Source organism: Saimiri boliviensis, chromosome 4, assembly GCF_048565385.1.
Source record: "Saimiri boliviensis isolate mSaiBol1 chromosome 4, mSaiBol1.pri, whole genome shotgun sequence".
Classification (NCBI taxonomy): Eukaryota; Metazoa; Chordata; class Mammalia; order Primates; family Cebidae; genus Saimiri; species Saimiri boliviensis.
Genome location: NC_133452.1, coordinates 58,158,997 through 58,184,120, shown reverse-complemented (window position 1 = coordinate 58,184,120; position 25,124 = coordinate 58,158,997). Strand labels below are relative to the sequence as shown.

At 36.2% G+C, this 25,124-nt stretch overlaps 1 protein-coding gene across 7 annotated transcripts in view; it reads right to left on the bottom strand.

Annotated features, from left to right (window-relative positions):
- REV3L (REV3 like, DNA directed polymerase zeta catalytic subunit) overlaps positions 1-25,124 on the bottom strand; it is a 180,175-nt gene that overhangs the window by 79,253 nt on the left and 75,798 nt on the right. For 5 of the 7 annotated variants that reach the window (XM_074397594.1, XM_074397599.1, XM_074397600.1 and 2 more), the window contains 7 exons: positions 23,482-23,642; positions 15,377-15,473; positions 12,125-12,219; positions 10,826-10,930; positions 9,731-9,815; positions 9,495-9,646; positions 1,239-1,358 (listed from right to left, as the gene is read on the bottom strand). In XM_074397594.1, the coding sequence (XP_074253695.1) occupies positions 1,239-1,358; positions 9,495-9,646; positions 9,731-9,815; positions 10,826-10,930; positions 12,125-12,219; positions 15,377-15,473; positions 23,482-23,642 (815 nt within the window). The remainder of the gene's footprint in view (positions 1-1,238; positions 1,359-9,494; positions 9,647-9,730; positions 9,816-10,825; positions 10,931-12,124; positions 12,220-15,376; positions 15,474-23,481; positions 23,643-25,124) is intronic. The other 2 variants (XM_074397598.1, XM_039464970.2) reach the window with 1 other exon arrangement.

The following is a 25,124-nucleotide window of genomic DNA, read 5'->3' as shown; positions in this document are numbered from 1 at the left end:
AAAACTCCTGACTCAAGTGAGCCACCTGCCTCGGCCTCGCAAAGTGCTGGGATTACAGTTGTGAGCCACCGGGCCCAGCCTAAATTATTAAAAAGAGATATCCTTGTTCGCTGATGTTCCAAGAACAGCTCAGTTTTCCAAGGGAAGGCAGTGCCAGTAGCTGCACACTTAGTTTGGCTCTCTCCTGTGCAGTTTTTAGCATTAGAGGATAGCTTTGACTTATCAGAAAGTTCAGGGAAAGGTTTCCAAAGAACAAGGTACATGGAAGGACAGCTCATGGACTCAATTATTTTCTTTGTTAACAACTCATCAAATTATTCTTCAAACCTTTTCATGATATCAGAAAGGGCAAGACTGGGGAGATGGTTAACATTGCTGTCAGCTTCAACTTCTTCATCTTTGTCAATTATCCTGTTCTTAATCTAAAGCTTCCTTCTGGCAATTTCACAGTTGTTCTCCCGTCATCTGATCCATTTTTTCACATATAACATCTTACATTGCAGGTACAAAAAGGCCACTAATGCAGAGATCTACTACATGACCCTCTCCATCTTGATGTGCAAAAATAATCTAGTCATTAGAACCAGCATAGGGGTCTGCTTTAGTTAGCCTTTTTTTTTTACTAGACAATCATCATTCTCTTCCTTTTGCTTGTGGTTCTTTCTACAGTGAACAAAAACATGTTGTGTGCTCCAGCCACGGCTGCCTGGGACTACACAGGGTCTTGGCCATGGGGACAACTAGCACTGTCAGCCCCTAGTAGGGAGGCCTTGCCAGGAAAGGCTGGCAGTGGCTCCAGGAAGTCTAAGCTGCCACTCAGGGGAGGCACTGAAGGGCTGGTTGAACACAGCCCTGGCCCACAAGATGCAGAGGCCAGGACTGTGGCCCTAGCCACCCGTGTCCCTTCCAGTGAAATTTGTGATTACTAAGAAAGAGCCACTTACAATGTTTTGGTAATGTACTGAACTTTGCAAAATGTTAATTCAAAATACATGCATTTTCCTTCTAAAGTAATATGGTTTCCTCCAAATCAAAGTAAAGTTAAAAAAATTATTCTTTCACAAATTTTTTTTAAACTATAAGCTACTTGATTTAATGCAAGGTTTCATTTTCATATTCAGTAGAGTGTTTATTGAACATGCAACATTTACTTCTTCAAGTCAATGAAAAAACACCTCTTCACAACACATTTTCTCTGAATTATAATACTGAATATTTATGGTAGCACTGTTACTTACTGAAAATAGGTGACTCACTCAGTCTCTGGGTCAAAGGCTGAAAAGTTTGACTATTTTCCATGAGGTTCAAAATTGCTTCTTCATTAATAAGAGCTTCTTCCAGTTTGTGTCTAGTGTGACCTTAATTTGACAAAGAATAAAAAAAGTTAAAGCAAGAGCCTAAATCTAAAATTTATCATTTAGAATTTGTGTAAATTTGGAAGTATTACCATATAAACCTATTTTAAATTTCAAAATGTTAATGATGCATGCCAAATAAAAAACATAAAAGCCACAGAAATACTTAGCCAGTCACATGCATTCATCAAAACAACCACTGAATCTATAAATCACCAAATATTTATAATCTCTTTAATCCTACTTAATGTGTGTAGCTGTATCACTGATAAAAATCACTGCATATTAAAATACATAAAGTGAAAAGATAAACTGTCTTATTTGAATACTAAAATTCTTTATTCTCTATGATTCAAAAACAACAAATTTAAAATAAATGTTTTTCAACTCTTCTAAGAAAAAAAGACTTGATAGTGCTCATTATTTGACACTTGTATATTGGACTCTCAAATGCATAAACAGGGAAAAGTTTGGTGTAATTCCTAATGGGGTATGTGTTGGTTTTTCATGCCTGTTTGTGAACTGTAGTTGTGGTTTTCCATTTCATTGCCATAACTGAGCAGAAATATTTTAAGTGCTATAAAAATACAAAGAAACGGTTAAGTAATTAAAAAGTTCATTTTATATTAATTATCAGAAAACTTTCAATTCATTATATGTCACATTTATTATATTTTAAAGATATCAAAAAATATTAGTCTTTCAACATGTGCGTTTTACAGAGGGTCTAACTCTTGGAGAGATTACATAATTGTAAGAACAAGATTAAAATGAATCCCATATTATAACCCAGCCACGAGGAGAGAGAGAGAGAATTTAAAAAACAAAGTAGCAGGGAATAAAAAGACAACACACCCAAAAATGACAGGCAGTTACATGACAGCTAACTGGGAAACAGTTGTTTTCCTGCTTCGGGTACTTAATCAGACTTTAAGGGTTTCTAGCTTTTAAAAGAGTTAACCATTTCAGAAAGAAACACTTTTGAGGTAATATATCCTAGGACATAGCTGGGTTGAGGACTTTAATCAGAACAAAGGAACAAAAAACCAAAAAACTGAAAAATAGCTTATTTTGAAACAAAAAATTGAGAGATCAATAAAATCAAGTTAGCTCTTTAAAACTAATAATAAAATAGACAATCTTGGCAGGGATGATAAAAAATTGTAGAGAAGGTATGAGTAAAGTGTATTAGGAATAAAAGTGGGTGTGCCAAAGGTGTTAGAATAATACTGTGAACAACTTTATACCAAAAACATGGAAAAATCAGATTAAACGGATAATTTCTTAGGAAAAAAATGACGTAAAAACCTGACTCAAAAAAAATAAAAAAAAAAAAGAAAGCCTGCGTAGACCTATATCAATTATGGAAATTAAACCAGTGGTTTAAGTCTACCCTCTTACCTCTCACCTTCTAACATACAAAATCCACCCAAAAAACCAGACTCTACAATGGTTTTACAGGTGAGATATACCAAATCTTCAATAAATAAACTATTTCAATCTATAAAAATTCTTAAAAAGGGAGAATTCTGAGAATTCTTAGGCAGTGCAGTAAGACATGAAAAAAGTAATATTTATACATGATAACTCTATATAGACACTGAAAATCCGAGGGAAAATACATCTAAATTATCAGCACTAATAAAAGTTGCTATAGGTGTTTCAAATGCTGGTGGTTAAAAAAATAAAATTTAAAAAAAAAAATCAAAACTTGCTGGATACAAGATGGAGAAGTTCCTAAATGCCAGCAATTAGAAGATTTAATTTTTGAAAGCTAAACCTTACACAACTGCAACAATTATAAGGCACCTGGAATATATATAACAAAAGACATACAACTATTTTCCAAAAAAGATAAAACGTTATTGAAGGACATAAAAGAAGACCAAGTAAAATGAGAACTATGCTGCAGATGAGACAATCTGACAAAGACATATACATATACATATATGTATGTAGAAAGACATATGTTCTTAAACTAGTCTATAAATTTGTTGAATTTCTAATAATATCCCAAGGGATTCTTCACAGAAACAAAACAATCTAAAATTAACATGGGAGAGCTTTTTTAAAGGATTAAGAACAGACAAGACAATTATGAAGTTGAGTAAGATCTGCCCTGACAAGATCTTCTACAGCAACAGTAATCAAAACTGTATGATATTAACAGGGGGGAACATGAAAGACATGGGGAAATTCAGTGTGGGAAAAAACCCTATGTGAAAAATGTGCTGGCATAACAAGCTAGCTGTCTGGATACAATTAGACATTTAATATTTAAAAAAATAAATGTGATTTCAGTGTAACAAGATGGCCATATAGAACAGTCCAGGAATTGTCGCCCCCTGCAGGAACACCAAATTGAACTATCCACACAAGAAAGCACCTTCATCAGAATAAAAAGTCAAGAGAACAATCGCAGCACTTGGTTTTAACAACCTATCAAGTAAAGAGGCAGTGAAGAAGGTAGAAAAGACAGTCATGAATTGCACCTCCCCCCAACGCCTCAGGCAGTGGCCTTATGGCATGGAAAGAGAAATCTGTGTGCCTGGGGGAGACAGAACACAGTGAATGTGGGACTTTGTTTTGCATTGGAACTCAGTGCTATCGTGTCACAGTGGAACAACATGGAATAGAATTTAGCCAGTTCCTATGAAGAGAGCATTTGACCAGCTCCAGCCAGAGGGAAACTGCCCATTCCAATGGTCCAGAACCTGAGTTCCAGCCAGCCTCACTATCACAGGCTAAAGCAATCTGGGGTCCTAAATAAACTTGAAAAGCAGTCTAATCCACAAGGACTGCAATTCTTGGACAAGTCCCAGTGCTGTGCTGGGCTCGGAGCCAGCGACTTAGGGTACATACAACCTGGTGAGAGAGTAACTGGGGCAGCCAAGGAATTACTTGTGTCACCCCCTGCACAGTCCCAGGCAGCACAACTTACAGCTGCAGAAGACTCCTTTGTTCTGCAAGAGAAAAAGGAGAGGGAAGAGTAAAGAGAACTTTATCTTGCAACCTGGATACCAGCTGAGCCATAGTAAAACAAGATACCAGGTAGAGTCGTGATACACATATTCCAGGCCCTAACTGCTGGATGACATCTCTTAACACTCTCTGAGCCAGCAGGGAACATGCTCCCTTGAAGAGAAAGACTCAGGACTCAGACCTGGCAGGATGCATCACTTGCTCAGTAAAAAGTCCTTGGGCCTTGAGTATACACAAGTGACACTCCGGCACCTTCCTGCAGTCCTTGGGTGAGACCCACGGAAATGCTGACTTCAGTTGTGACCCAGTGCATTTATAGCACTGGGAAAAATTGAAAGCCCATTCTTTAAGAACTGGAAAAAGACAAGGATGCCCACTTTCACTACTGCTATTCAACATTGTACTGGAAGTCCTAACTAGAGTAATCAGACAAAAGAAAGGAATGAAGGGCATCCAAATTGGAAAGGAAAAAGTCAAATTATCCTTATCTGCCAATGATACAATTTTATATTTGGAAAAACCTAAAGACTCCACCAAAAAACAAATTCAGTGAAGCCGCAGGATACAAGATCAACATTCAAAAATCAGTAGCATTTCCATATGCCAAGAGTGAACAATATGAACGAGAAATCAAGAAAGTAACCCCATTTACAATAGCTACAAATAAGATACCTAGGAATAAACTTAACCAAAGAAGTGAACCATACCTACAGTGAAAACTATAAAACTTGATGCAAGAAATTGAAGAGGACACCAAAAAATGGAAAAGACATACAATGTTCATGGATTGAAAGAATCAATACTGATAAAATGTCCACAGCCACCCAGAGCAATCTACAGATTCGATGCAATCCTATTGGTATCAAAATACCAATGACATTCTTCACAGAAATAGAAAAATTAATCCTAAACTTTATATGGAACCACAAAAGACCCTGAATAGCCAAAGCCATCCTGAGCAAAAAAAACAAACTGAAGGTCACATTACCTGACTTCAAATTATAATACAGAGCTACAGTAACCAAAATAGCATGATACTGGCATAAAAACGGACACACAGACCAATGGAATAGAGAACCCTGAAATAAATCCATAACTACAGTGAACTTGTTTTCAATGAAGGTGCCAAGAACATACCTTGAAGGAAAGAATGATCTCTTCAATAAATGGTGCTGAGGAAACACTGGCTATCCACATGCAGAAGAATGAACTAGACCCTGATCTCTCACCATACACAGAAATCAAATCAAAATGACTTAAATCTAAGACCTCAAACTATGAAACTACTAAAAGAAAACATTGGGGAAACTCCCTAGAATATTGGTCTAAGCAAGGATTTTTTTGTTAAATATCCCCAAAGCACAGGCAATCAAAGTAAAAACAGACAAATGGGATCACATTAAGTTATCACACAAAGCTTCTGCCCAGCAAAGGAAATGATCAACAAAGTAAAGAAACAATCCACAGAATGGGAGAAAATATCTGTGAACTATCCATCTGACAAGGAATTAATAACCAGAATATATATAACTCAATAGTAAAAAATCTAATAACATGATTTAAAAATGGGCAAAAGATCTGAACAGACATTTCCCCAAAGAAGACACACAAATGGCAAAAGGTGAAAAGGTACTCAACATCACTGATCATCAGAGAAATGCAAATCAAAATTACAGTGAGAAATCATCTCACCCCAGTAAAAGTGGCTTTTCTCTAAAAGACAGGCAATAATGAATGCTGGCAACGATGTGGAGGAAAGGGAACTCTTGTACACTGTTGGTAGAAATGTAAATTAGTACTGCCACTATGGAGAACAGTACGGAGGTTCCTTAATGAACTAAAGATAGAACTACCATATAATCCAGCAATCCCTCTACTCAACATTTATCCAAAGGAAATAAAATTGGTATGTCAAGTTGAAGAGATATGTGCACTCCCATGTTTATTACAGTCCTATTCACAACAGCCAAGATTTGGAAGCAATCTAAGTGTCCATCAATAGATATACAGATGAAGAAAACGTGGTAGATTTACACAATGGAGTACTAGTCAGCCATAAAAAGAATGAGATCATGCCATTTGCAACAACATGGATGGAACTGGAGGACATATGTTACGTGAAATACGCCAGCACAGAAAGACATACTTTGCATGTTTTCACTCACTTGTGGGGGCTAATTAATAATTATAACAATTGAACTCATGGAGATAGAGAGTAGAATGATGGTCACCAGAAGCTAGGAAGGAAAGTAGGGTAGGATGGGGAAGGACAGATGGTTAATGAGTACAAAAAAACAGAATGAATAAGCTCTAGCATTTGATAGCACAATAGGGTGACTACAGTCAACAATAATTTATTGTACATTTAAAAAGAACTAAAAGTATAACTGGAATGTTTGTAACACAAAGAAATAAATGCTTGAGGCTATGGACACCCCATTTACCCTCATGTGATTATTACACTGTACGCCTGTATCAAAATCTCCCATGTACCCCAAAAATATATATGCCTACTATGTACCCACAAAAATTTAAAAAATAAAATGTAAAATTTCAGATGCATTAAAGATCTAAATGTGAAAAACCAAATTGTAAGTACACGTAAGGCTTAAAATGAATATTTAAGAGAAAATCTTCATTACATCAGGGTAGGGAAGGTCTCATAAATTGCACACCAAAACTAAACCATAAAGGACTATTGGCAAACTTGACATTAACATTGAAGACAAGTAAAACTCCAAGGATAACTTTTTTTTTAAATGGGAGCAAAAAGGGGAAAAATAAGTTAACATTTCTCTTTGAAGATTTTTACAAGACAAGGCTAGATGGAGAGAAAACACCTCTACAGTAAGTATAACTGATAAAATATCTAGAAAATATGAAAAACTCAGGCCAGGCACAGTGGCTCACACTTGTAATCCCAGCACTTTGGAAGGCTGAGGTGACTGAATCATGAGGTCAGAAGTTCAGAACCAGCCTGGCCAACATAGTGATACCCCATCTCTACTAAAAATACAAAAAATTAGCTGAGCATGGTGGCAGATGCCTGCAATCCTAGCTACCTGGGAGGCTGAGGCCAGAGAATCGCTTGAACCTGGGAGGCAGAGGTTGCAGTGAGGCAAGATTGCGTCAACTGCACTCCAGCTGGGGTGACAGTGCGAGACTCTGTCTCAAAAAAAAAAAAAAAAAGGGGGAGAGAGAGAAAAAAAAAAATATGAAGAACTCCTAAAAATAAGAAAAAGACAACTGACTCAACAGAAAATGAGCAAAGAACATGAGTAATCAATTCTCAGAAAAACCCAAATGGCCTTTTAAGATGCTCAAATTCATTAGTAATTAGAAAATGCAGATTGAAATGCAGAGACACTATTATTTGATACTATCAAACGTTGAGGCTTTGCCTACCTAGTAAAATTGTATATGAAACACTGCGACTTCTAAATAAAACTTTTATTATTGTCTTGTTTACCAATCACATATAAGCTAATTGCATTATAGAAAAACTGTTAGAACAGATGCTATTAGGTAAAGTACAACGTATATACCCTAACATTTAGCAATCACTCTTCTACATGTGTTTGGTAAAGAAACTCCAGCACATAGCCATAGGGAGACAGATAGAGCACTAAGGGCAAAAGTAAAGACTATCTAATACTTGTAGAGAAATAGAAACACTGTTGTTTACTTTCAAAATGGAACAAATAATCAGCAGCTAAAATGAATGAAAAAGGATAAATTTGAAAGTTACAATGTTGACATAAAAGATACTCAACATCATTAGTAATGAGACTAATGAAAATTAAAGCCACAGTAAGATTCTATGTCACACACTAGGATGGCTACATTAAAAAAGACAGACAATAATAATTGTTAGGATGTGGAGCCACAGAAACATTCTACGCTGGTAGAAAAGTAAAACATTGCTGTCACTTTAAAACCAGCTTGGAAGTTTATCTAAAAATTAAACACAAATTTACCACTTGCCCTCTTTTGCTTGGCAAAGGTAATCTTTCAGTGAAGTTTATTCTTAAACTGTTTTGTTTGTTACTATTTATATCATTTTATAACTCTTTTTATAATGTTTATCCTAAAATCTTATAGCAGCACTATTTTTTTTTTTTTTTTTTTTGAGATGAAGTTTTGCTCTGTCGCTCAGGCTGGAGTGCAGTTGGCACAATCTTGGCTCACTGCAACCTCCGCCTCCCAGGTTCAAGCGATTCTCTGGCCTCAGCCTCCTGAGTAGCCATTACAGGCGTGTGCCATCACGCCTGGCTAATATTTGTATTTTTAATAGAGATGGAGTTTCACCATGTTGGCCAGGCTGGTCGTAAACTTCTGACCTCATGTAATCCACCCACCTCTGCCTCCCAAAGTGCTGGGATTATAGGCATGAGCCACAGTGCCCTGCCAGCAGGACTATTCTTACCAGCCAAAAGTGAAAACAACTCAAATGTTGATCGACTGATAAATGGATTAACAAAATGTGATTTCTCCATACATATTGATAGATACTACAACGCGTTTAAACCTTGAAAGTATTATGCTAAGTAAAAGAAGGCAGACACAAAACACTACATATTGTATGGTTTCACTTATATGGTACACAGTATAGAAAAAGTCCATATATATTAGTGGTTACTTGGGGCTTGAGGTGGAAACAGGCATAACTGTAAATGGACACAAGGGATCCTCTGGGCTGATGGAAACATTCTAAAATTGGATTGTGAAGATGTTTGCACAATTTTGCAAATTTACTATAAATCACTGAATTAAACACTTAAAATGAGTGAATTTTATGTTATGTAAATTAAACCTCAAGCTGCTTAAAAATATGAGTGAAAGAAGCAAGTTGCTTCATCTAAGCTAAGCAGAACATCATTTATGTAAAATTTAAAACTTAAAACAACGGTATATATGGTGGGCAAACATTGAAAGCAAATATAAAATTATATATGCTAACAGTCTGCACTAACTTCAGGATACTGCTTACCTTTAGAAATATAGAAAGGGTGACAGAATGGGAGAAATTTTTGCTATATCCACAATGTTTATTTCTTAGGGGAAAAAAAAAACCCTAGCAAACTCAATCAAATATTAACATCTCAGTGCTAGATATCTGTTCTAGTAGTTTCTGTATACTTGAAAAAAAAATCTTACCTTTGCTTGACTCTTTGTCTTTGTGAACTTCTACCATATTGGCTGGAGTACACTGAAGCATTTCAGGAGACAGAACCTCAGAGTGCAATGTTAACTCAGCAGAGAACTCCTGGGATCCATCGTTGTAGTCCACAGATCCTGATAACGTTCTGCTTAATTAAAACATATCCTTTATAACAGACTAGATAACAAAGGAATAAAATTAGTTCTGAGATCTATAATAAATAACCACTTACACAGAGAAATCATTCTGTTTGAGAATTTCCTGAAGTCTCTTCTGAAAATTTTTTTCACTTTCTGTTGCTGGCACAAACCTGTGATCTTTGAATTTTAAAAGTGCATTAAAAAAATGTAGAGAGCAAATGAATAAAATATTTTCCCTTCTCCTAAAGCAGCTTTAAAAATGGCAGCAATTTCCTATCTTTCTCTAGACACATATAATACAACCTAAATGTAGTTTTATTACAGAATCATACAAAAGAAAAATGTTGTTACTAAAGTTATAAAATTAGGCACTTAAAGTCAGTTTAAGTTCTATAATTAAAATGTAAATCTAAAACAGAAATAATTGTTCTCTACCTAGAAATATATTATATCCTAAAATTAGAAATCTTCCCCTTAAGAAATACATTTCTATTTTTTAAAAGTATCAAAGGCACTTAGAGTTTATCAAAACATTTTTAGGGTCCAAGATATAACAAGTTTAATTGAACTTCAATATAGGCTTACTGCTGTATTTTGAAATAATATATCTGCCTTTTGAATGATGTCTTTTATTCTTTTATTTTTAAAATTTTGTTGTATCCATGGTATTATGTGAACTCCCTCAAATTCTTTTTGAATGTGGCAGCATTTAATATATGACTATTGGTTGTGCATGATGAACAAAGTGAGAACTTATATGATGTACTCAGAAAATAAACTGAGGGCAGCATTTCAATGGCTACATTTTCAAAGCTTAATGTACTAAACAGTGTTTCTAAGTTGAGATTCATGATCTTTGGTGAATTTTCTATACCTTATTTGGAAATACAGAAGGCTAGAACATAGTAAAGAATGAAAACAACAAAAAAGTGAGGCAAGAGGACAAGGTACGCTAAAAACAAAGAACAGTAAAAATGTCAACTTCTTATGGAAAGAGAGATAAGTGACAAATTAAAGACAGTTGTAAAGATAAATAATGGCTGTACAGCAATGACAACAAGAAAAACACACAGAAAATATAAAGGTCATTTGAAAAGTAAACTCTAATGTCAAAGGAACAACTCAATGACCATTTCCATTGAAATACTTGGTTTAAAAGAATAATCAGAGCACTATTAGGTTTATACCTTGGGACTCGGGTTGGCTAATTTGAGAAGTTTCATTTCTGTTTCTTCGTCGTTGCTTTTCATCTTCCCATATGGCCTGTAGACCAGGGTTTCCACCAATTTGAGCTGTAATCACAGTAATACTTCAATACTACAAGGGTCAAAGTAAAAAATACTTGCCTAAACAAATCTAAACTTTAATAAATATTGCATTTTAAAAAAACCAATCACGGCCGGGCGCGGTGGCTCAAGCCTGTAATCCCAGCACTTTGGGAGGCCGAGGCGGGTGGATCACGAGGTCAAGAGATCGAGACCATCCTGGTCAACATGGTGAAACCCCGTCTCTACTAAAGATACAAAAAAATTAGCTGGGCATGGTGGCACGTGCCTGTAATCCCAGCTACTTGGGAGACTGAGGCAGGAGAATTGCCTGAACCCAGGAGGCAGAGGTTGTGGTGAGCCGAGATCGCGCCATTGCACTCCAGCCTGGGTAACAAGAGCGAAACTCCGTCTCAAAAAAAAAAAAACAAACCCAATCACATATTTTGTGTAATAAAGTGGACAAATTATCCCAACCTACACTTACTATGTTACTCCTTTTTTAGTTTTCTTCCTAGCGGCTCCCAAAAACGCAAGTGAATAAAATTCAAACATCTGATGATAGTCAACAGACCTAAGAGTCCCCTTGCTGATATATAATCTAAAAATTAAGAAATTAAAAGACAGAGTATATTAAATTGCTTTATATTGACTAATTTAATTTAGTGTCATACTTACTTTTAGTATATCTATTCAAATATACTCATTTATATAAAAACATAAACCAAAATTAGTTACTATCTCATCAGCAGTATTGAAGCAATATTCACAACATTTTGTATCCTCTTTCTATAGTACCTTAGTTCCCTTGTAATGTTTTTGTTCCTACTTTTTCTATTCTACTTTGGTCATTGTTTTTTTTTTTTTTTTCCCGGGGGTGGGGAGGTGGATGGAGTCTTGCTCTGTCACCAGGCTGGAGTGCAGTGGCGTGATCTCAGCTCACTGCAACCTCTGCCTCCTGGGTTCAAGCGATTCCCCTGCCTCAGTCTCCCAAATAGCTAGGACTACAGGCGTGCACCACCACGCCTTGCTAATTTTTTTTTGTATTTTAGTAGAGACAGAGTGTCCCCATGTTGGCCAGGATGGTCTCGATCTCCTGACCTCGTGATCCACCCACCTCAACCTCCCAAAGTGCCGGGATTACAGGCATAAGCCACCACACCCGGCCGATCATTAATTTTAAAAAATAACAACATATATTAAGAATAATCGTATATGAACCTTCTATGTCCAGACGATTTAAGATATCAGCAGCTACAGCATCCACTTCTAATTCACATGTACTCTGTGGTTCAACACCTTCCAATACTAAAGAGCTGCAATAAAAAGATACAAAAAACACAATAATTATGTGAGAGCAAGCTTTGTAAGATTATTCATACTTATACAATTGCCTTATGTTTAGCTGGTAACCAGAAAACGTGGTATATTAATTCACAATTATTCATGACAAAATTGATAATGTATGTGTATACATAATGAAAAATAGGATAAACAAAATATAAAGCATATTATACTGACAACCCTATTAAGATCCTTTTGCAGCATATTCTACATACTTTGTTTCATTATATTTTATATATAGCAAATATAAACTGTTTTAGCATATGGTCATACCCAGGGCAGAATGGGATAAGATAATATAAAGACCAAAGAGGGATACATAAAAAACCATACACATATGAAATCAGTTGCCTAGAGACATCTTTTTCAGTATTCAAAAAAATGAGGGAGAACATGCAATAAGAGATAAGGGAAGGCAAGCACACTGAGAAGTGGGCAAATGATACTGTTCTTCCTGCCCTCAACTACTGAGGAGCTGGGAAATACTTTAAAATTCTTCATAACTATAGAATTGATAAACTACATGAATGATCAACACTAGGATCGTAGCTAGGAAAAGTAATGGTACCACAAGGTCATTAATTTTTATGAGAACTACAAAGGATTTTTTCCCATTCATGATCTTTGACTCAAAAGCATTTGCTTTTCATCAGTCCCCCAAGAGAAGATAAGGAAGACACCACATAATTAACCCTGCTTAACAGAATAAAGAGATAACATCAAGTGTGGATCCTTGTTTACTCATTTCAAAATTTAGGCCTCGCACAAAAATGGACACCAAGTGAAAAGGGGAGATCCATAATTTTACTAGAAAGTGGGTGATGACATATTTCATTAACTTTTGATTTGAAACACTTTTTTTTGTCTCACTCCATTGCCCAGGCTGGAGTGCAGTGGTGCGATCTCAGCTCACTACAACCTCCACCTCCCAGGTTCAAGTGATTCTCCTGCCTCAGGCTCCCAAGTCATTGGGATTACAAGCACGCACCACCACGCAGGTCTGATTTTTGTATTTTTATTAGGGAAGGGTTTCCACCATGTTGGCCCGGCTGGTCTTGACCTCCTGACCTCAAGTGATCTGCCTACCATGGCCTCCCAAAGTGCTGGGATTATAAGTGTAAGCTACTGCGCCCTGGCCTTGAAACATCTTTTAATGTTTTAAGAAAAATATGAGCCAGGCGCAGTGGCTCATGCCTGTAATCCCAGCATGTTGGGAGGCTGAGGCAGGCCGATCATTAGATCAGAGATTGAGACCATCCTGGCCAACATGGTGAAACCTCTTCTCTACTAAAATTACAAAAATTAGCTGAGCGTGGTGGTGCATGCCTGTAGTCCCAGCTATTCAGGAGCCTGAGGCAGGAGCAATAGCTTGAACCGAGGAGGTGGAGGTTGCAGTGAGCGAAGGTTGCGCCACTGCACTCCAGCCTGGTGACAGAGCAAGACTCCATCTCAAAAAAAAAAAAAAAAAAAAAAAGAGAAAGAAAAACATGTTAGCAAAACCTCATTTTCCATTGTCTATTTTAAAGGAAATATTAATGGAATATTATTATATGTTAGTTGGTTAAAACCATAGAATTTTTACAACTCAAATAACATACATATGTACTCATAGGTGTATATTTAGACACACATACACACATATCTTTTCACCATTAATAGAGGAGAAATATACTAGCCAACCAATCACAATATATCCCTTTATCTTTCAGAAAAAATATTCTCAATGTAGACTGTCAGCTGGGCTTGGTGGCTCAGGCATGTGATCTCAGCTTCAGCTTGGGAAGCCAGCCTGAGCAATACAGTGAGACCTCATCTCTACAACAAAATTTTTTTAATTAGCCAGGCATGGTGTTATGCACCTGTAGTCCCAGATACTTGGGAGGCTAAGCAATATAGTGAGACCTCATCTCTACAAAAGTATTTTTAAAATTAGCCAGGCATGGTGTTATGCACCTGTAATCCCAGATACTTGGGAGGCTAAGGTGGGAGGATCACTTGAGCCCAGAAGGCAGAGGTTGCAGTGAGCCGAGATTGCACCACTGCATTCTGGTCTGGACAACAGAGCGAGACCTTGTCTCAACAACAGCAAAATGTGGGTTGTCCTCTTCATTTATACAATTTAACACAAATTGAAGTATCAGATTTTTAAGAGTTTATAATCAACAGTTTTCTTACATGAAAGAGTTTGGTGATTTGAAATATTTATGTTGGAAATACCAAGAATGATTATTCCAGAAGTGGCACATTTGAGAGAAAGGAGGGAAACAGTAACATCAAAAGATAGTCTCACAGTAGAAATTTCCAACTCGCCTTTATTACAAAACTACTTCAGATATTCAGAACACAAGGCTTTCCTATGGAGATGTAGTAGTTTTCAGAACTAAAAATCAGCACCAGTGCTTAAAAATAGTATGAGTAAAAAATTTGCAAAAGCCAATACATAGCTGCTTTCTAACAGAAAAATCCAAGCAATTGGCAACTTGCCTTTATTACAAAACTACTTCAGATATTCAGAACACAAGGCTTTCCTATGGAGATGTAGTAGTTTTCAGAACTAAAAATCAGCACCAGTACTTAAAAATAGTATGAGTAAAAAATTTGCATAAGCCAATACATAGCTGCTTTCTAACAGAAAAATCCAAGCAACTGGAGTACATTGTGTCTAAAAAAGTCTAATCAATAATGAAACAAAGAAATTACAAATATTATTCAAAAACAGAGCATGTCAAAATACTTTATTACATATTTAATATTTATAAATTTTAGGGGTTTTAGTTAAAATATTTACTTTTTGTTTTAAATTACTATTTTGTTATAAATGTAATTTTTTAACTTAAGTTATAGGATATCAAATTAGAATGCATGATGAAGATGAATGCTGCAGAAAAGTATAACAGTATTTACCTCATATTCCTTTTGTTAATTAGGTAATAACTAGATACATTTTTATGGTCTGTTTTTTAAATCATTTATTCCTGTAACATACTAACATTGAGATTTGCTTTTTTTGAGAAGCTATAGATTAAAAAGATACAATAAAAGGTTAAAATTTAGTAACAGTAACTACTGATTTCTGATCACAACTAGGATATATGTAAAATTTTCATTTCCTTTACAATGTTAACTAACCTTGGTATCTCATCTTGTTCCCACCGAAATAAAGTACCAGCAACAGAATTTCCTGATAAACGATTCTTGCAGGATCCAGATGCATGCAATGTATCACCTAGGAACAGAAAGGTAAAAGGAATAAATTCTACTTTTAATCTGCATATGATTACTTTTTAGAAGGTAAATGTTCTTTTAAAAATTTTATTACTCATAAATTACAGATCTCCTTTTATTGATACATAATATTTGTACATATTTATGGGGCACATGTGGTATTTTGATACATGCATACAGTGTAAGGACAAAATCAAGGTACTTAGTATGTCTATCAGCCTGAACATTATTCATCATTTCTTTGTGTCAAGAACATTTGAATCCTCTCTTCTAGTTATTTTGAAATATATATTGTTAACTGCAACCACTCTTCTATGCTATCAAACACTAGAACTTATTTTGTCTAATTGTATGTCTATACCCATTAACCAACCTGTCTTCATGTCTTCCTGGAACCCCTCCCATAAACCCTTCTCAGCCTCTAGTAACTACCATTCTACTTTCTACCTCCATGAGATCAACTTTTCTTTTTTTTGAGATGGCATTTTGCTACTGGAAAAAACTGATTATGAAAATTACCTCCTTTCTCTAATACCTAATGTATATACTCTAGAATTCTTCCATTCCTCAATCTGTCTTAAACTCTGACTTATATTTGACAGTGTTAACTGACTTATTATTTTCCCCAGTGACATTTTTATATTTGAATAATTTTGGATTTACAGTAAAGTCCCAAGGGTAGTACAGAGAGTTTCCATATACTGGACACCTGGTTTCCCTCATTGGTAACACATTATCATGGTATATTTGTCAAAACAAAGAAACTAACACTGGAAGATTTCTGTTAACTAAACAAAACATTTTATTTAAATTTCACCAGTTTTTCCACTAATGTCCCCTTTCTGTTCCAGGATCCAATATAGGACACCACACTGCATTCAGTTGCCATGTCTTCCCGGTCTCCTCTGGTCTATTTATCTGTCTGTCTCTCTTTTCATGACCTTCACGGTCATGAGTATTGATGAGATAACCTGTAGGACAACTCCCAATCTGGGTTTGTCTGATGTTTTTCTCATGAGTAGACTGGAGGTACGAGTTTTGGGAAAGACTACCACAGAGGTGCAGTACCCTTGTTATCACATCATATGAGGGGGTACATGACACCCACATGATATAATCACTGGTGACATTAAACTTCATTGCTTGTTTATGGTAAAGTACAGTTCTATGGGTTTGATGAATGAATAGTTCATCAAACTTCCACCAACCCAGAACTGTGCAAGTTCCCCCTATACATCCCCTTTGCAGTCAACACTCCCCTCTCTCCTAAACCTTAACAACCAATAGTCCATTTTCTGCTTCCATAGCCTTTTGTAGAATGTCATGTGAAAGAAGTCAAACAGTTTGTATCCTTTTTGGTCTGGCTTCTTTCACTTAGTAAAATGCTTTAAAGATTCATTCATGTTATGTGAATCAATTATTTGTTCCTTTTTATCATTAAATGATTAACACAGTTTATCCATTTCCTTGTTGAGTGGACATGTCAGTTGCTTTACATTTTTGGCAATTATGAATAAAGTTGCTATAAACATTTGCAGGTTTGGGTGGACCTAAATCACTTAGGTAAACACACCTAGGAGTGCCATCACTGGGTCGTACTCTAGTCTATGTTCAGTGTTCTCAGAAACTATCTGTCTTCCAAAGTGACTATACTATTTTACATTCCCACTAGCAAAGAATGACAGTGCTACTATTCCACCTCTTGGTCAGCATTTGTTATTGTCTTGTGAACTGTAGTCATTCTAACAGGTATATCGTGGTAGCTCTTTGTAGTTTTAATTTGTATTTCCCTAACCACATAAAATGCTGAATATCATTTTTTCACATGTTTACCATCCTTATATCTACTTTGGTGAAGTACCTGTTCAAGTCTTTTGACCATTTTTAACTGGATTGTTTGCTGCCTTATTGTTGATTTTTAAGAATTCTTATATATTTTAGATACAAGTCCTCTATCAGATATGTAATTTGCAAATATTTTCTCCAGGTCCATGACTTGTCTTTTCATTTTTTAACACTGTTTTTCACAAAGCAGAAGTTGTTAATTTTGACAATCTAATTAATTTCTCCTTTCATGGATCATGCTTTTGGTGTCATATCTAAAACTTCATTGCCAATACCAAGATTGGGCACATTTTCCCTTTATTTTCTGCTAGAAGTTTGATAGGTTCATATTTTACATTTAAATTTGTGAAGCATTTTGAGTTAATTATTATTTAAGGTGTGTAGTATATGTGATGTATAAGGTGTGAAGAACATATAAAAATATGTTCTTTTATTTTTATTTTCTGGCATATGGACATCCAATTATCCCAGCACTACCGGTTGAAAAACTATGCTTTCTCCATAGAATTACCATTGTATCTTTGTCACTTTGTCAAAGTTAAGTTGACTATATGAGACAATTATGAATTATTTCAAATACAGATCTATTTCTAGACTCTATTCTGTTTCATATGTATATGTATTTACCTTTTTGCCAATACCATGCTGTCTTGATAATGGTTGCTTAACTTTTAGAAGTCTCATTCATTCATTCATTCATTCAGATGGAGTCTCGCTCTGTTGCCAGGCTGGAGTGCAGTGCCATGATCTTGGCTCACTGCAATCTCCGCCTTCTGGGTTAAAGTGATTCTCCTGCCTCAGCCTCACGAGTAGCCGGGACTACAGGCGCACGCCATCACACCCAGCTAATTTTTGTGTTTTTAGTAGACACGGGGTTTCATCATGTTGGTCAGGATGGTCTCAATCTCCTGACCTTGTGATCCACCTGCCTCAGTCTCTCAAAATGCTAGGATTACAGGTGTGAGTCACTGGGTCTAGTTCCATTCTTTAAAAAAGGATTATCTCCTGGACATGAAATAATACAGCCCTCACAAAGATGAGGGAAACTAGGGGACCATAATTCCTGTGGGGAAAAATATTAGGCAGTGGACAGTTGCTTTGTCCTGCTTTTCTTATATCTTCCCTCTTCCTTCCTTTCCTTTTCAGTCTTCATGGAGAAAAAGCCAGGCCTATTTCACTCCTCATTGTATGATTTCCCTCTTGGGAGTTCTAAGGGTCAAGGAAGAGTTACTCACTTACACAATTTGGTTTACTGTGGGAATTTTATATTATTCTAAGATACAGAGAAGATTAAAAAAAAAAAACAAAAAAAAACTGGCATTTAGTAAACTGTAAGTTGTCATCTAAACCTGGGGTTATTATCTAGAAGAATTAGTTACAAACAAATGAATTACTCTGCTCTAAAAGGGAGGCACATGGTAGTTTCAATATTTGAGTATTTAAAATAAAAATGTAACTTTAATATAAGTTGTCACCACAAAACATTCTCTTTTGAAAAAAAGTTTTAATGCATCTAAGTTGTTCCACGTAAGAAAATTACTTGGAGAGACAAAACAAATAAAAGTATTAGTGAATATAACATAACAGAGCATTGCATATATAGCATCATTATTTGATAAAGATTCTGGAGGCTAGGCGTGGTGGCTCACACCTGTAATCCCAGCACTTTGGGAGGCTGAGGTGGGTGGATCACTTGAGCCTAGGAGTTCTGAGACCAGCCTGAGCAACACGGCAAAACCCTATCTCTAAAAAAATACCCAAATTAGCTGGGTGTGGTGGCACGCACCTGTAGTCCTAGCTACTTGGGAGACTGAGGTGGGAGGATGTGCTTGAGCCCAGGAGGTGGAGATTGCAGTGAGCCGAGATCATATCACTCCAGCTTGGCTGAAAGAGCGAGACTCTGTCTCTAAATAAGTAAATGATAAAGACTCTGGATTATAGTTTTTCAGTCTTCATCTAGTAATTCAAAATATCTGAATTATTTACAGGTCTGCGGTGTGTGTGTTTACTGTGTTTTACTCATGGAGGCTAGTTTTCTTGTGTGACTAGTATATTCTAAATTGTGTGCCAAATGATATCACACTTTAAATTTTATTTTTAGGAACAATTTGAGATCAGTAAAAATAGACCAGGTACAGCGGCTCATGCTTGTAATCTCAGCATTTTGGGAGGCTGAGGTGGGAAGAATGCTTAAGCCTAGTAGTTTAAGACCAGCCTGGACAACAAAGTGAGACCCCGTTTCAACAAAAAATTGAAAAATTGGCCAGGGTTGGCAGCACGGGTCTGTGGTCCCAACTCCGTGAGAGGCTGAGGTAGGAGAACTGCATGATCTTAGGAGGTGGAGGGTGCAGTGAGCCATGTTCACGCCACTGCATTCCAACCTGGTGACAGCAAGACCCTGTCTCAAAGAGAAAAAATAATAATAAAAATAATATCCTCTAGAAAGGATCTGCATTTGCTGCTTCTATCAGATCTGAGTATATTACTAGACCAGCACCACCTTAGATCAAGCTCTGAATTTGGGAATCTCTTTTAGTCCCAGGATATTCCAACTATACTGAAAAAAGAACGTCTGAAGTATGTTCAATTTCCCAGTCTGTGCTCACTTATGAGAATATGCATTTGAGGCCCTAACTTAACCTGTGGAGGGTTCCTACCTGCTGAGCAGGACCCAGTTTTGGTTTCCATCTCTCTCACGAAATAGGGCCTTCTCAAAGAAGGTTCTTAATTTTCTAGGATTAGTAAATGCCCTCAGGGCAAAAGTTGCTTTTAGCACTCTATTCCATTTTGGCCTGCACTGCTTTATTGTTCATAAACTCTTCAATGCATTTAAATTTTTTTTCTTTCCACATCACCTAGCATTTAAATTATTTTTAGCAGAAGGACGGATCCCACTAACCTAGTCCACTATTCAGGGAAACAACAACAAAATCCTCCCTGATAACTTTCAGAGCATAGCTCGGGCATGGTAGAAGAAATGGGAAGAATTAAACCAAAAGTGAATAGCTGGTAAACTAGGAAACAAAAAAATGCTAACCTCTGCTTTGAGAAGGTTGACAGTGATGGAAAAGAAAAAAAAAAAAAGGCAGTTAGAAAGGATATTAGGATTGGAAGTGTCAGTTTCATTTTAAGAGCAGGAGAAGGGAAGGAAGTCAATGGGAAGGCAAAAGATGCCAGAACACATGACACAGAAATTCTATTCTCAACTGTATGTTCAAGAGAAATGAAAATACATAGCTACACAAAAATTCACACATGAATGTTCAGAGCGGCATTGTTCATAATAGCCCAAATATCTGTCAACTGGGATAGGAATAAACAAAATGTAGTATATTCACATAACACAGTATTATTTGGCCATAAAAATAAATGAAGTACTGATACGAGCTATAACACTGACGAACCTTGAAAACATTATGCTAAGTAGAAAAGAACCTCCACATATTATATGATTCTACTTACATTAAATGAGCAATATGGGCAAATATAGAGAGACCAAAAGTAGATTAGTGCTTGCTCAGGAGTGGGAGGCATGGGAAACTTGGGGGTGACTGCTACAGGTCATAGGATTTCTTTCAGAGGTGATAAAAATGTTCTAAATTTGTGGTTATGGTTGCATAACCCCAAATATAGGAATACTTTATTAAATTGTGCTTTGCTTTATTGAATTTTGCAGATATTGCAACTTTTACATATTGAACGTTTGTAGCAACTCTGCATTGAGCAAATCTATTGTTGCCATTTTTACAACAGCATGTGCTCATTTTGTGTCTCTGTGTCACATTTTGGTACCTTGTGCAATATTTCAAACCTGTGAGCAGTGATCTCTGATGTTACTATTGGAATTGTTTTCAGGTACCACAATGAACTGTGCCCATAAAAGACAGTAAACTTGAGTGTGTTCTGACTGCTCCACTGACTGGCCATTTCCGTTGTTTTCCTTCCTAGCACCTTCCTATTCCCTGAGACACAACAGTATTGAAATTAGGCCAATTAGTAACCCTACAATGGCCTCTAAATGTTCAAATGAAAGGAAGAGTCACATGTCTCTCACATTACATCAAAAACTAGAAATGATTAAGTTTACTGAGGAAGGCATGTCAAAAGCCAAAATAAGCCAAAAACTAGGTCTCTTGTACCGGTCAGTCAAGTCATGAATGCAAAGAAAAGTTCTTGAAGGAAATTAACAGTGCTACTCCAACGGAACACATGATCAATAAGAAAGTGAAATGGCCTTATTGCAGATAGGTGAAAGAGCAAGGGCTGATGTACAAGCTGCAGCAACTTCTCTGGAAGATCTAGCTAAGATAACTCATGAAGGTGGATACACTATATAACAGATTTTCAATGTAGATGAAAACTACCTTATCTGGGAAGAAGATTGTATCTACAACTTTCACTGCTGGAGAGCAGTCAATGCCTGATTTGAAAGTTTCAGAAGACTCTCCTGGTAGGGTTAGTTGATGCTGCTGGTAACCTGAAGTTAAAGCCAATGCTCATTTGTCATTCTGAAAATCCTAGGGCCCTTAAGAATTATGCTAAATCTACCCTGCCTGTTCTATAAGTGGATCAAAAAAGCACAGATGACAGTGTATCAGTTGTAACATGGTTTACTGAATATTTTAAGCCCACTGTTGAGACCTGCTACTCAGAAAAAAATATTCCTTTCAAACTATTACTGCTCACTGACAATGCACCCAATAGCTCTGATGGAGATGTACAAGACTAATGATGGTTCCCTGCCTGCTAACACAACACCCACTCTGTAGCCCATGGGTCAAAGAGTAATTTTAACTTTTAAGTCTTATTATTTAAGAAGTACATAAGGCTATAACTGTCATTGACAATGATTCCATTGATGGATCTGGGCAAAATATATTGAAAACCTTCCAGAAAGAATTTACCATTTAAGATGTCATTAAACATTTGTGATTTAAGGCCGGGCACGATGGCTTATGCCTGTTAATTCCAGCACTTTGGGAGGCTGAGGTAGGCAGATCACTCGAGGCCAGGAATTTGAGACTAGCCTGGCCAACATAGTGAAACCCCATCTCTACTAAAAATACAAAAAGTAGCCAGGTGTGGTGGCACACAGTTGTAATCCCTTCTACTCTGGAGGCTGAGGCAGGAGAATCGCTTTAACCCAGGAGGTAGAGGTTGCAGTGAGCCAAGACTACCACTGCACTCCAGTCTGGACAACAGAGGGAGATCTTGTCAAAAAAAAAAAAAAAAAAACACCTACAAACCTGCAGGATCTCTGAAGTATGCCGGCATCTCTCCAACTCTAATCTATTATCACATGGGTCATTCTATCCTTCTCTGTTGTCTGTAACTTTCCATTTTAACAGTAAAAAATCTGGCAGTATCCTACTTTTACCTCAGAGAGTTACAAATGTAAAATGAGAAATAAATTTGTTTTGAGAGGAAATCACCTATTCAAATATCTATGTTATTCTGTTTTGTTCATAATATCAAAGGCTCTATAAATAAAGAACTTTAAAGCAAAACCAAATTCACCCAGATTTAAAGTGAGCTAAAGCTTTGCTTGCAATATTTTTCAGTTCATGTCACACAAAGAAAAATAGTAATGTTTGTACAGCCCACTGAGATAAAATGAACAAGGTTGTTCATTGGTGGAGGTGATGACTCAAGGGACTCGGGAACCCATCTGGAATGCTGAGAGACCACACCTCCACTAATCTGCAGCTAGCTATTCACATCTTCAGTGAAGTGCTGAACTAAAGTAACAAGGCTCTAACAACTGCAGAGATTTCTGGAATTGTGTATCATATACTATTCTCATATACTATTCCTAAAATATAAAAAGTAACATAAGGTCTGAGGTTAAAAAAGACTCACAATACGTATCATTCGCTAAGCAATGTAAAGAGTTCACTTTTGCAGTGGTCTGGAACTAAACCCACAATACCTTTTAAGTAGTCTGTCTACTAAAAACCATCAAATTGTCCTCTTTAAATGGATATGAATTATAACTCACTAAAGCTGAAGTGCTTTTTGTGACAAACTCTAATTCCACTTTGCATTATATTTCTCTTCCTTTTTTAGTAACTCAACATTTATTTTCTAAATACATATTATTTTATAAATCATTGATTATACAACATTTGTTTCAAAACTTTAATTTGACTGAAAATTAACCTTACTTTTCCTTCTTGCTTTTCGGAACTTGACAGCAGCCAGATTTATTAAATTCATGCCATAAAGATTGTAGTCAATGAAGAGCTGTAGGAGGTAGGGAATATGCGCTTCATGAGGCTGGTAAAATTTATTCATTATGGCTCCACTTTGCAAAAGTTCACATATCCTAAATTAGAAAAAAGAGTTGTATCATAAAATTATGTTCCCCAAAATGTTAAATAAAACAATGATTATAGAAATAGAGAGAACAAAGCCCTTATTAGCATACAAAATTTTCATCTCAATTTTACTGGAAATTGGTATTTTGTCAGAGATGAAAAGTTTCAACCAAGTTTTAAAGTAAGCAACATGTTCTGAATAACAAAAAACTGCAGGGATGAAGAATATTTTGTCTTAAACCAATTTGATAATAACTATATTTAAAAATTAAAATACCAAAAGGTTTTTAAAGATTTTTCTTTTAAAAATAAATACTTTTGAAAAGATTAAATATTCAAAAAAAGAAAAGAAACCATTACTTTAAAATCTTACCACTCAGAGATATTACCATGTTGATATTTTTCTTTCCTGACTGTTTTTTTTTTTTTTTTGCTTCATGATGACAAATACAAATGACAGACAATTATATACAGCATAATAAGTACTATCTGGGGAAATATATTACACATCTAGAAAAGATACTTATCAGACAGAGATGCAGAGATGGTTTCTGCAAAACCTTAGAGGAAGTCTCTAAGCAAGAGGCTTAATAATGAACTAGAGGTACTTTTTTCTCTGAAGAGAGGGAGGAGTATTCACATAAGTAAAACTGCATATGTAAAGGGTCATGAGAAACCATGGCTTATTTAGGAACTGAAACCACTGAGTAAGACTGTGACCTAGTGTCAGAGGTGGGGCTAGAGAACTAATGAGAAGTAAGAGCATGCAGAGCCTGTTACGACATTTGAAGAAATAGTGAAATTAGTCTGAGAAGCGAACCACAGAAAAGTGACATGGCCAGACTAGCTACAGAACACACAAGACTACAGGTTAGGAATAAATAGGCTGTTGTGGAAAAACTAAGGATGGTGGCTACAACAAGGATTAAAGAAATGTATTGATTCAGGAGACATATAAGGGGTGAAATGATCAAGCCTTGATGACTAACTAAATGTGAAGAGTGAGACAGAAAAGGATGATGCCTAATTTCCTGCTTAAGCAGCTGGTTAGTGGTGTTGCAATTATTTGAAAGGTGGAAGAACTGTAGGAAAAACTGGTTTGTTTGGGGTATTTTTGGAAGGGGAGTAAGGATAAACTCAATTTAGACACAAGGGCATAAATATAGTGGGTATCTAATAATAATATTGGACATTGATTGTAAAGAAAATAAGAATAATTTTATTAATATAGCAGAGGTAACTAACCTATTTCTGAGCACTATACATTGGATACTGTGCTCAAGTACTTTATTATAAGTCTATGGTACGATCATCTCCATTTTACAAATAAAGAATTATCTTAGAAAGAATTAAAAATCACACAAATGAAAAGTAGAAGAGCTCTGAGGTGGGAGGACCACTTGAGCCCAGGAGTTCCAGGTTACGGTAAAGTATGATGGTGCCACTGCACTCTATTCTGGGCAACAGAGCAAGATCCTGTCTCTTAAAAA